The sequence below is a fragment of the Mesocricetus auratus genome, unplaced genomic scaffold, assembly GCF_017639785.1.
Source record: "Mesocricetus auratus isolate SY011 unplaced genomic scaffold, BCM_Maur_2.0 Super-Scaffold_100028, whole genome shotgun sequence".
NCBI lineage: Eukaryota > Metazoa > Chordata > Mammalia > Rodentia > Cricetidae > Mesocricetus > Mesocricetus auratus.
Genome location: NW_024429209.1, coordinates 18,398,172 through 18,411,256, shown reverse-complemented (window position 1 = coordinate 18,411,256; position 13,085 = coordinate 18,398,172). Strand labels below are relative to the sequence as shown.

The 13,085-nt window shown below is 47.5% G+C and overlaps 1 protein-coding gene across 1 annotated transcript; it reads left to right on the top strand.

Moving 5' to 3' along the window:
- The first annotated feature begins 1,356 nt into the window (after positions 1-1,356).
- On the top strand, positions 1,357-8,697 carry Cbln4 (cerebellin 4 precursor). The gene is made up of 3 exons (XM_005074459.4): positions 1,357-2,914; positions 5,741-5,857; positions 7,403-8,697. Exons 1-3 carry the CDS (start codon positions 2,624-2,626, stop codon positions 7,598-7,600), a joined length of 606 nt encoding a protein of 201 aa, XP_005074516.1. The 5' UTR covers positions 1,357-2,623; the 3' UTR covers positions 7,601-8,697.
- Positions 8,698-13,085: the final 4,388 nt, after the last annotated feature.

Sequence of the window (13,085 nt, the reverse complement as noted above, 5' to 3'; positions counted from 1 at the left end):
CTGCCGAATCTCCAGCTTGACTGAAGAAAAAGTGGAACCAAATTTCATCTAGTATCTGGTCTCAGAAAGTAGCTCTAGGGCTGGGGAGATGGTGCAGCCAGTAAGAGCACAGGCATGGGGAGCTGCCAGCTTCCAGAAGCTCCATGAAAAGCCAAGTGAGGCTGCACATGCTCGTGACTCCAGTGCTAGGGGAGCTGGAGGCAGGAGGGTCCCTGGGGTTTGCTGACTGAAGCAAGCTCCAAGTTCAGTAAGAGACCGGCCCCCCTCCCTGCCCCCCTCCGTCTCCTCCAGGTTGAGGAGTCAGGTGGAGAGTGAGGGAACAGGACATTCTCTGGCTCTACACACACACACACACACACACACACACACACACACACACACACACACACGCTAAGGTGGATGTCAGGGTGGCCCTCCCGTAAACGCCTGGCTAGCTCCCCTGTCTCTTTGCAGCACAGATGAAGGACATTCGACATTATTACAAATAACATTGCCCTAGCTCCTCCACTGCCAGTGATGGCACTGCCTACCTCCTTCAAGTGTGGTTCCAGGCAGCACATCTTTATATGTAACGTTATAGGACGTCAGGCCTAAGGATCAATCATAGGGCCATCTTTCAGCTTAACACTTGGAATTTCAGCGTGGGCTTAGGGCATGGGGGACCAGATTAAAGATGTAGGTCTGGATTCTGCTGGGGAGGAGCTTGAGCGCCATTCCAAAAATGCCCATGACCGTCTGGGGGAGAGGTTGGTTTGTCCCAAGGACATGGCTCAACCTCTGAACAATAAGTAATCAAGATGTAATAATCAGGAGGTTCCAGTGGCTGCTGCCTTCCATGTGGGTTTTGTTTTGATTAGAGAGGTAGGTTCCACTGTTCTCCTGCAGCTGGAAGTCAAGAGAAGTCAAGAAGGAATGTGGGAGTGTCCTGACCCCAAAGAATACAGAACCAGAAAACCAGGGCCATTAGTTAGGGGAGTGTGTCATCAAGGTATATGTCTTGGCCAAGTTCCTGCAGCCAACTCCAGAGTCAAGCCTCACTTTCCTTCCCCGCTTCCCTTTGGTGGCTGCGGAAGAGGAAATTAAGTTGCCAATAAGAGGCCAAGATGGCACTAGAACGCACAGGGACAGGCACGTCAAAAAGGGGAGAGGTGTGTTTTAATTGTTACATGTAAGGGGACCCTGTTCACCAAGACTTTTCCTGGCCTCAGTTGGGGTGGATGCAGTGTGAGTAGGAAGGCGTGCCCCTGTGGCTTCCAAGGCTCAACCTCCCAAGTGGAAGGAAGGAATCAGGCGCATCCTCTGCACTCCCCCTCTCCCCGGGCACAGGGCTGCCCCAAGGCTTTCCCGAGCTTGTCAGGCTCCAGGTTGCCTAGGACGAGCTCCGGATCAGGCACAGTTGGGGATGCTGGTGAATTCCCTTTAGAGTCCAGGCAGCCAGGCCCACAGAACCACCACGGCCCTTCCAGAAAGCTCTGCATCTGTGCTGGTAGCACAGCCGCTGTGTTCCTCTTGGAGAGTTCCTCGCTGGACAGGACGAGGGCCCCTCCCCCGCAACCCCCTCCAAGGTCTAGGTGGAGCAGGTGGCGAGCAGGCATCGCGGGCCGGTAGGCATCCTCCTCTGCGCACACCTCACGCGATTTCAGGGTGCCAAGTGGCCTCAGACCTTGCAGCTGGCAGTGCGGTGCGCTCTGCTCAGTCCGGGTGCATTCAACGTCACACAGGCGCTGCTGGGCTGGGGTCACCGGACCTGGTTTCTGCTTTCTGGGGATCCACCGGCTGAGCAAAAGAGCCAAAGCTTTATCTACAAGCGGGCTTCTATAAACAGTGCTCGGGTGCCCTCTCGGCGCTGTCCCTCCTGGCTGCTGAGCGCCAAGGCACAAAGTTGTAAGCAGGGACACGAGAACCCAAGGCAGACACCGGCGCCAGCACCTTAGAATTGATCTGGAAATTTGGCTCTTTCGCTGCGGGGGGTGGGCTCAGTTAAGCCGCCTACCTGCCTCCGAGTGACTCCGGCTTTGGGAGAATTTTGACCAAGCACAAGTGGGAGTCGCTAACATTCTGGCCATGAACACAACCCGGCGTTCTTCTCATCCTCGGAAACACCTCCTGTCTCTGTAATTTGTTCCTGCGCCAGCCAGAGTCCCTAGGACAGGACCTGCACTCCCATCGCTCGGCACCTACTACCCTGGCGTTTCCTCGCTGAGCGCCCTGTCTTCAGCTCCGTGCTTCACCCAGGAGTACTTGGGTTTGGGGTGAGAATTTATTTTGTTCCTTTGAGGTGTGATCGAGAGGGTCTGGAGACTTTTTAGATGTCAAGAGACGAGTGTGACTGCAGTGGCCCCAGGCAAAACTGATTTTGGGGCGGAGGAGGTTAGGGTAGGGAGTTCTGCATGAGCTGCTTAAAGGACAAAGGTAACAGAGCCAGGCAGACAGCTCGAAAGGAGACTTCAGCCCGGAGAATTGGTGGAAGTGCGCGCGCCGCCGCCACCACCGCCACCACCGCTGCCTTTCCTGCAGCGCTGTCGATCTAGCCGCTGGCATCTTCCCGAGCTCCGGGATTCCGGGGGAGCAGGCGCCGCCCGGAGCAGAAGCGCCAGGCTGCGGCTTGCGCACGCGGCTCACCATGGGCTCCGCGCGCCAGGCGCTGTCCGTGGTACCGGCTGTTCTACTGGTTCTCGCGCTGCCTGGGCTGCCTGTCTGGGCACAGAATGACACAGAACCGATCGTGCTGGAGGGCAAGTGTCTGGTGGTATGCGACTCGAACCCAGCCACAGACTCCAAGGGATCATCTTCTTCCCCTTTGGGGATATCGGTCCGGGCAGCAAACTCCAAGGTGGCCTTTTCGGCGGTTCGGAGCACCAACCATGAGCCATCCGAGATGAGCAACAAGACTCGCATCATTTACTTTGATCAGGTCAGATCCCCGAGGGTTGCAGGGCGCCCAGAGGGTGGGTGGTCTCTGAATATCGGGAGCTTCCTGCCAAGATTAAGCTAGTATGATTAGGAGATGGCAGCCTCCTCCCTGAAGGTATCAATCTGAAACTTGAGCTGCCTCTCTTCCCCAACAACCGCAGCCCCCATTCCCCCTTGGTGTCTAGCCAGAGGAGGCCTGAGCGGTGGGGTGGCTTGGGAGCGCTGAGGCAGGCACCTGGAGAGCAAGACAAGTTTAGCAGCAACAGGTCATCCGGGACCGAAGGGAATATTGTCCCTGGATGTTGAGATCTGTTGGTTCAACTTAGCAGCAGGTGCCCTGGAGGTGTTCCTGAGGGGGCCCTGGAAGACAGCCTGTAAATGCTGGAGTTGTGTTTCCAGGTGGAAGCTCATCTCTCAGAGCAACTCTGAGGCTCCCCAAGCTGCAGGGATCCTGCCAGGTGCATGCAAAGGATTGGGTGGGGGCAGGTTCTGGTGTCAGATGTCCCCTCCAGGGTTAGAAGCTAGGGTCACTATGCAGGGCCCAGGGTGGCTGGGTAAACACTACCCTGCCTGGTGTAGACCAAAAGCTTCTCTGGCCACAGCTTCACTCAGAAAAGTTGTCCAGGCAGGAAGAAAGGGGAGTGAGTGTTTATGCAGAGCTTGGGTAGGTAAGAGCCCAGGAGCTGGTTCCCCTTCCTGGGCTTGGTCCTGTTCCTTGCTGGCATTGTAAGTTGCTGAGGAGGCACCGACTTTGATGATAGTGGAAGCTTCTGCTGAGTAGCCCGGTGCTTCCGGAACTGGAGGGATGAGCAACCTCAGGGTGTCAGTTTAGCGAAGCCCCCTGTGACAGAAGCCTAACTCCAGCATTTTGTGTCCAACCCCAACAGTACCCGGAGACTGTGGAATTCCAAAGTCACAGTTCACAGTTGTATGCAGAGCCCCGTGGACAGGTTAAGTGGGGCTGCGGGATGTGTTGGAAAAGACTCGGGTGCCATTTGTGTTCCTTACTTAATTCTAAGTGATTCACTTGCCAGCTGGTCAGGGGCAGAGATGGCTCCCTAGAGGTTTAGTATGGAATAGTTATACATTTTTAAAAAATGAATTAAGTAGGCCCTTTGGAGATTTTGGTGCAGTTTTTAACAAAGTGATGGAAATGAAAGCATAACCCATCCCTGATCACTGTTTCAGTGCGTTATCTAAATGTTGGAACCCTGTGGACAATGTGATATCTTTGTTTGGGGCATTCTTTTCGATGACCTTCCCATCAATTAGAAGAGGAAAGGGATTTTTCTTTTGTTCAGGGAGCCAGGCATCTTAGAGACAACAAGACACATTTAGTTATAAATGTGGATGTGCTTGGATGCTCCCGTTACCCCGTGGAGTCCACATCCAGCTTCATGTTTGCTAACCAACACTAATCAGGTACCTCTATTCTATTAGTGAAGGATGCCTCTTGTCCCTGAATCAGGAAGTCTTGGATAAGCACCTTGCATTATTTTAAAATGTGCTGGGAAACGATGTTTTGTGTCTATGTTTTGTCGGAGAATCTTACGCAGCTGGTGGTGGTGCTGTAGGAAGCCTGTCTGAGCTGAGGTCACAGAACAGAGAGCTGATACTCACGGAGAAGAGGCTCGGATCTCAGACAAATCGCACACATATTTGTATTTCCAGCAGGGCTGAGCCTTGTGCATTTACCTAAATGTTCTGGCTTCTGATGTGCTGTGTAGAGGAGGTGGTGCACTTTGATTCGGGAAGCCTGAGTATATTAATATCCACAAAAATGTTTAAAACAGATATCAACAGACTGAGTCTGATAAACAGAAAATACATCTTAAGACACACATCTGACTTTTATGGATTTATTCCTTGGCGAGACATGAGAGAAAGCCTCCTTGATTTGTTCTGGCTCTTATGCTCTCCCAGGAAGGTACTCACCTCTGAGAAACTGAAATGTAATGGAGAACTCACTGAAATTCAGAGTTAGTGTCATAACCAGGCCACACATCTTGGAGTACAAGGCATGCTATAGCTTCCTTACAAACAATGCTGAACTTTTCTTTTCACTTTTGACCCTTGAACTTCAGATGGATCTTAGGTGACTGATGGGACCGAACAAGGCACTGAAAACACAGAAAGGCACTTAATTTACCTTCCTTTGGCATCCAGCCAAGGCTGACTCATCACCAATGTATTGTGTTAAGACTTACATGGTACCAGGATGGCCAGGCACCAGTCTGAGCAGAGCCCCGGCAGAGGTTTGGGGAACAACCTGGCTTTCCCATCTCTGTGGTACCAACTGTTGGTGTCATGGATTGATTACACCCCCTGGTGGAGGGGGTCTGCCTCTGTGAGGTGTCCAGAGATTGCTGCAGAGAGCCCACGGATGTCGATTGGCTGGCCGGGTAACGTCACTTCTGGACATTGGGAAGACTTATAGACCGTGGGGATGCAACTGTGCAGACACCTTCTGTCTGGCTCTGTGTGAAGCCGGTACAGCCGTCATGTGCTGTTTTGATGACCGTAGAGACATTCGGCCTGGAAACTGAGGCAGGAGTGCAACACAGATGTTTTATTTTTATCTTTGCCTGTGCTGTTTAAAAGGTGGAAGGAAAAAGTCACTTACAAGGGAAGAAATAGGATTAGCTGTTTTGTTCTCCATTGTTTCTGAAGTTAGTTATTGAAAAGAGAAGAGAGAAGAGAGAAGATACAAAGGAAAGAAGGAAGGAAGGAGGGGGAGGAGGAGAGGGAGAGGGGAGGAAGAGGGAATTTATTTTATTCAGTCGAAAATTATAGTAATTTACCATTATTTATTGTTTTTAATCTGTAGATCCTGGTTAATGTGGGCAATTTTTTCACGTTGGAGTCTGTCTTTGTGGCACCAAGGAAAGGAATCTATAGTTTTAGTTTTCACGTAATTAAAGTCTACCAGAGCCAGACAATACAGGTACGTGCTTTGACCTAAGTGCTCTCTGCACTTACGTTCCCACTCAGGGACATGCTTGCATTGTAAAGACAGTTGTCTACTTTTCTCATTTATCTTCAAAACATCTAGTTTGCATTTTTCCCTTATAACATCCATTTGGGTGTGTGGCAAAGGCACATGGAAAACTAAGCAACTGAGTTTATTACCCTGATTACACCTTGTTGTAAACCAAACCAAACCAAACCAAACAAACAAACAAACAAAACAAAACAAAACAAAAAACACAGCTTGGCTAAACCTTTGACTCAAATCTCTACAGAAGATCTTGATTTTTATCTCATGCCTGAATAAAAGTTATTTGAACTTGTAAGGAAAAAATTTATAAAACTTTACAAGTGGAAGTTAAATAAACAAAACTAGTTTGCTATCATTTAAAGTAGAATGAGATACAATAAACTATTGAAACAACAATAACGACAAAACACAGCTTGGCAAAAGCTTCATGACAGAAATCTCTACAGAGGATCTTGATTCTACCTCATGCCTGAACAAAAGTTATTCAAATTTGTAAGGAAAAAAACTTACAAAACATCACAAATAAACATCAAATAAGCAAAACAAGTTTACTATCATTTAAAAAGTATGAGAAGCAACTAGCTAATGGAACCAAGCATCTCGGGAATGGCTACCGATGACTCCTTTGAGGAAGGGTGCATCATGTCATAGTTTAGTTTTGGGTTCTCCCGTCCCAGGAGCTTCTTCCCAGTTGCGTGGTTAGTCATGTGTCTTGTGTTGGGCTTGCTCTGACAAGCTTGGTCTCACACACTAGAGCAGACATAGAGATATCTGCTGCAGTATTAAAGCATATCATTAATAAACAACATGGTACATGTCTATGGGATTCTAAGATATGTCGTATTGAATATTTAGCACTTATATTGCATTTTATATATCCGTGACTAAAATGGATGGTGTTGTCATCTGCCACTCTTTTTTATATCCTAGTGACTTAGATCAACTGACCAGCCTTAGATTGAATCTGTTTCATATTAATTTTAACCTAGAAAAGGGGAGTGTGTAAAGATCACATCTGCTTCCCTGGAAACCTTGACATTTCCAATGACTTTTGTTGCTGCCCAGATTTCAGAAGATACCTAATCAGATGCTGGTAGAATCTGACTGTGTCCAATTTTGTCAGGTCCCAACATTGGGAAGCTACCTGTCCTCTTAATTACTGAAAGGTTGATGCTGAGTACGAGAGGCCAGAAGGGTAGTTAGCCTTGCTTACATGCTGAAGGAAAGTCAGTTTTCACACGACTAGGTGGCTCTCTGGATGGCATTATTTTTGTAGGTGTTTAAGGAAATGTCTATAGGAACACACACGCATTAAATATACCCAGAAAACACACACATTAAATCTGACCCTACACATGCCTGGTTTGAAGGGAAATGAGAATATTTCCTGAATAACCAATGTTTGGCCAGCTCAGCTGTCTTACACTATTTTCTAGTACACGTGTTGATTTTAAAGGGAACTTTTCAGTGGTCATCTTTTTTCTCTTCCAGGTAAACTTGATGTTAAATGGAAAACCAGTCATATCTGCATTTGCTGGGGATAAAGATGTGACCCGAGAAGCTGCCACCAACGGAGTGCTGCTCTACCTGGACAAAGAAGATAAGGTTTACCTAAAACTGGAGAAAGGTAACTTGCTTGGCGGCTGGCAGTATTCCACATTTTCTGGCTTTCTGGTGTTTCCTCTATAGAACTTGACTTCTCTGTGACACCCACGAGTGAGGGTGCCCACCCCTTGCTATCGGAAGACCGCTTTTCACCCTTGGATCGATGTCTCTTATTGTTTCGCTCATGAGTGACTATGGATCCTCTTCAAGGATTCTAGACCTGTCTGGACAAATACAAAGTGTCCCAGATTGTTCTCATGTGTGTGCCAGTCTCCTTCCGTGTGACCCAGGACTCCAAAACTGGAAATCCCTAACCCTGCTTACATGTTAACGGTCAGAAGCTGTCTCAAGGCTCCTCCCATTTAGTTTCCTGCTCTTACTGCACTGGGGTTTTCATTTCTTTGTGTTTGAAAGACCGGCGCGGGGGTCTGAGAGTTAGAAAACCCGGAAGTTCTGACTTCGGTGGTTATCGTGGGACTGCCAAAGACTCGTATATTGTGTGGATACACTGATTACACTTGTTTTCTTTTCCTTTGTGTTTTTAATTATAATCACTTCAGAATTGGTTTGTCTTGTTCTCCTAAGGTAACTGGGATTGTATTCTAGCAACTGGCATTGTGTTTTCTCTATCCACAAGGTAACAAATGGCTTGCCTCAAAATGTCCCTTAACTCTGAGCTCACCCACATGACCTCCCTCCTGCTCCCTAAAACGAATGCTCCATAGTTGTATTTTAATTATATATGTGAAAGAGTCATATTTTCCAAATTATATTTTCTAATAGGAAAAATAGATCACAATCTGACAAAGAAGAAGTTACTTACCCCAATTCTAAGTGCTCAGTCCCTAAATGTTGGCAAAATAGCTCTTACACTTTACTGTTCAACTTTAATTAATGTGATTGATAACAACCACTTTATTAGAACCAGAGGGGATTATTTCCCCCTTTAACATGACCACTTTATTAACTGGAGATGGTATGCCCTTGTTTTTAATTATATCTATTTTTCAAATCTCCTGTTGTGTTTGAAATATCATCTGGTTTTGCCTTAATTCCTCAACTTGTATATATAATATATATTTATCTGTTCAGCTAATATTAAATCCAGATACTCCATAACGAAATTTAGTGCAATATCTTATTTTGTCTTTTGTATAGGTCATATGAATTCATAAATTATTTATGTCTCTGTTGCAGAATAAAGATTATTATATGTTAGTGGGATGGTTGGTTTGTTCCTTTTGGTTCTGAGAATGTGTCTTCTACGGAGTTTGTCTGCTCCTCCACTATCTCCTCCCTTCCCGGCTCCTTCCTCTCCTCCCCACCTCCTTCCTTCTTTCCTTCCCTCCCTTCTTTTAGTTTCTTCCTTGAGTTAAACAAAAACCCTTCCTGAGTTTTCAGGTAATGTTCTTTGAGTTGGTATAGGAAATCTTTACTCTATTTAATCTGTCCAAATCCAGGAGTTGCAAGCTTGCCAAAAGGGAATCAATGAATTTAGCAAACTCTTTCTTCATAAGGACTTGTGAGGGAAAATGACGTTAAAAGAGATCTCTTGAAATATCACAAGGTCGCTCCATGCATGAGTGAGTGGTGGCCAGTATCAAGATATTTAGATATCTCTAAATGCGGGGCTTCGGCAAATGTTACATCCTGCCCATAGCGTTCCTACTCAAAGCGGGAGACGGTATTCCTGTGACGCTGGGGGGTGTGGAGGCTCCATTTCCAGGTCTGTGGCCCTGCTGGCGGCAAGCGTCCTCTGGTAGGTAGCTGGAGCCATAGGAACGTGTTACAAAGGGACCCACACGTGTACAACTTCCAGACTCTGTGATTAATCTCCAAGCCAGAATGTTCATTCAGCTCTAGAAAGATGCCTCTCTTTTCCTAGAAAAAACTCTTTGCAGACACTGGCAACGATCCCTGATGCTGGTTGTCCCCTGCTGGCTTTCAGTTCATAGCCCTGATTTTATAATATGGAGAAAAAAACCACACAGTATTGCATAGAGAGACAGCAAAGGTGGCTTTAGTCCTTAGGCCAGTGGAAACTCTAACCACGCACGAACTCTGCCTAGCAGATACTCACACTCCATCTAGGCATGCTGAGTCTGCATCCGGACATCACAGCAGGAGAATTATAAATGCATAGATCTGTTAGTTGCTATTTCGGCAACATGAGTCAAGAGTATTGAAATGACCAGTCGACACCTATGGCGTGATAGAGAAAGTTAGGCTATTCTCAAAACAGGTTAGCACTATCAATACAATTCACAAATCAACTTGTGGCCATCTGTGAGGGCTTGTCCTCATCTTCCTGGATTCTTCTGACTGTAAGGATGCGTCGGTGAAAGCTCTGAGTTTTAACTCCCCAGTTCCAGCCTGTGCGTCTCGGGATGCAGATCCCATTGTGTTCTGGGGGAAGATCTCAGACTGGGGCTGTGAGACATAGAAGTCTGTGGTGCTGGACACCAAGTGAAGGGATCAGGCCAGGGTGAGAGCCACGGAGGCTCAGCTCCACTAGGTCCTGGGAGGTTAGGAGCTGTCACGAACATGTCAGAATGTAAAGATGGCATGAGACGGGGTGACTTAGTCAAAAGGCACCGACTTGGGGTTGATGCAGGGTGTCGTCCTGTGACCTCCATTTGCTCTCTGTCACTTTGGCGGGTTCTTTTGCCTATCTGAGCTTGAGTTACTTTATTTGCAAAGAGGAAGTACTGGGCTTCCATCTGGTTGTGAGAATGCAGTAAGACCCAGGGAGTGCTTGGGGCACAGTGGGAGCTGAAACCCCTAGTCTGACCACCGGCTCTTGCGATCCCCAACATTTCAGGCCTTCAGATGGGCAGACAACAAGAAAACTTATGGAGAGTAGAAGATCTTCACTAGGAAGAGGGGATGTGGGTATAAAGGCTGGCACAGGGAAGACGGAGCACTAAGTTGGGAAGCAGGAGGAACAGGAGTGGTCACACATATTTCTACCGTCGGTGCCGGGTGCTCTCTGCACGGTCTATAACTTGGAAAATTCTTTTCAAAAATTGATGTGTGCAAAAATAAGGCACACTGATAGAGCCCTGTGTGTGCCTTGGCTCCTCACACTGACAGTGTGAGCCCCACTCCCTCCAGACTCTTCCTGTCTCCTGTTCCCTGGTCAAATGCAAGCAATTGTTGCAGCCAGCAGTTTCCTCCTGAAAGACCCTAAGGAGACTAAGCTGAAGGCACAAGCAGCCCTGTGAGGGGTCCACCCGATTCCAGGTGCTTTGGGGGTGCTGCCCACGGTCTACCAGTCTAATTACACTTACGTTTGTAAAATTTATTATTATTATTATTATTATTATTATTATTATTATTATTGACTTAAGTCTGTTCTCCTCTTTTGATTTTTAGTGATACTTTCTTGTATTACTTTAGCCCCTAGCCTCTACTTTTAGCAAATTATTGCTTTAAGTTGTTTCTGTGCATGTTTGTCCTGTGTGTACCCCTGTGTGTGCATGTTTGTCATGTATGTTCACCTGTGTGTGCATGTTTATCATGTGTGTACACCAGTGTGTGCATGTTTGTCCTGTGTGTACCCCTGTGTGTGCATGTTTGTCATGTATGTTCACCTGTGTGTGCATGTTTATCATATGTTTATCATGTGTGTACACCAGTGTGTGCATGTTTATCACATATGTTCACCTGTATGTGCATGTTTGTAGTGTGTGTACACCTGTGTGTGCATGTTTATCATATGTTTATCATGTGTGTACACCAGTGTGTGCATGTTTATCACATATGTTCACCTGTATGTGCATGTTTGTAGTGTGTGTACACCTGTGTGTGCATGTTTATCATATGTTTATCATGTGTGCTCACCTGTATGTGCATATTTATCACATGTGTTCACCTGTGTGTGCATGCCTGTTGTGTGTATACACATCTGTTGTGTGTGCACACGTGTGCACATGTTTGTGGAGGTCAGAGGTCGACATCAGGTGTCTTCTTTGATCATTCTGACCTTATTTATGACACAGAGTATCTTGAGTGTCTCCCTGAACCCCGAGCTTGACAGTTGGCTCACCTCCCTCTCCGTCGAGCCTCACTGAACTTCCTGGCTCCACCTTCCTGGCACTGGGATTATAGATACTTTCCACTGCACCTGGCTTTTTACATGGGTCCTGGAGATTTGAACTCAGGCCCTCATGCTTGTGTGGTATGCGCTTTACCCACCCACTTTACCCACTGAGCCATCTTCCCAGCCCCTGCTTTCGGCTCTGAAACAATCATTGTCATCTAATATAGATCCTCATAACGGATTGTGGGCTGCAAGATCCCGAGGTTGTGGCATGAGTCGCACCCTTCTCTCTGCTTCTCTGTCTGCTCTAGGCACCCACAAAGCTGTATTAGTCACTTGAAACCGCAGTAATCTGTAGATGTGGTCCCACCGTGCATCCCGCTGAGAGCCCTAGGCTTTACTGACCCCCCCCCCTGCACTGTATAAACCCGTCTCTTGAGCAGCAGTATCCATTGGGCTTAGCCAAGGCTCACATATCAGTTGACCTGGTGGCTACCAGAAGTGTTGAGAACAGAGATGTATGGCCATTGGTCCTCACACAAAGCCTTGGCTCAATTATGGTCCCTGGTGGCGCTTCGGTAGAGGAGGAGAGGGGAAGATTGAACAGGTCTAGCTAGGTGGGTTTTATTCTCTTCCTAATGCAGGTCATCTTTTAGTGTGGCTTTTGAGATTAGAATCACTTGTCTGCAGCGCTTCTAGAACTTGGTGGTGCTTAAAACTCCTCACATGTGGCTGGAGAGCTGGGTCCACAGTTACCAGCATTTGCTGCTCCTCCGGCAGACGCAGGCTCAGTTCCCAGCACCATCTGTCTGTAACCACAGTTGGGGGGCTCTAAGGCCCTCTTCTGACCTCCAAGTGTACTGCATACACATGGTGCCCAAACATATATGCAGCCACCCAGCCACCCACACACATAAGTAAAACGAATACATCTAAAACAAAACCAAAACAAACCCCTTGGCAAGAGCAGAAGCCCTTTGTTAAAATGCAGATTGCAACTGGGTAGGTCTGATGGGGGTCTCGGCCCCGCCCCCCACCAGGGTTTCAGGCAAGCCCTAGAGGCTGCAGAACGTAGTGTGAGTAACTGGGCTGTCGAAATGATGATGGAAGTCTGCTCTCCTGCAGCACCCAAGCCAGCAGCAGCGGCTGAGGATGCAGGGGTCTGAGGATGCAGGGGTAGCTGTTACAGGTGTGTAAGCACAAGGGGGTAGCTGTTACAGGTATGTAAGCACAAGCCCCTCCCAGATCTGCTCCATCAAAGTCAGCATCTGACTGAAGTCCCCAGATGATTCTTACGTGTGTTGGCTTGAAGAGCTGATGAATGAAAGAGTTTAGCACCAACGTCACGAGGCTGTTATTGGCTCTCAGAAAGTTTGGAAGCAGCAAGATTGTGTGTGTGTGTGTGTGTGTGAGAGAGAGAGAGAGAGAGAGAGAGAGAGAGAGAGGGGAGAGAGAGATCCTTCTGCATCTGCCTCCTGAGTACTGATATTAAAGGTGTGTGGCACCACGTCCAGCAAAAGTGTGTAA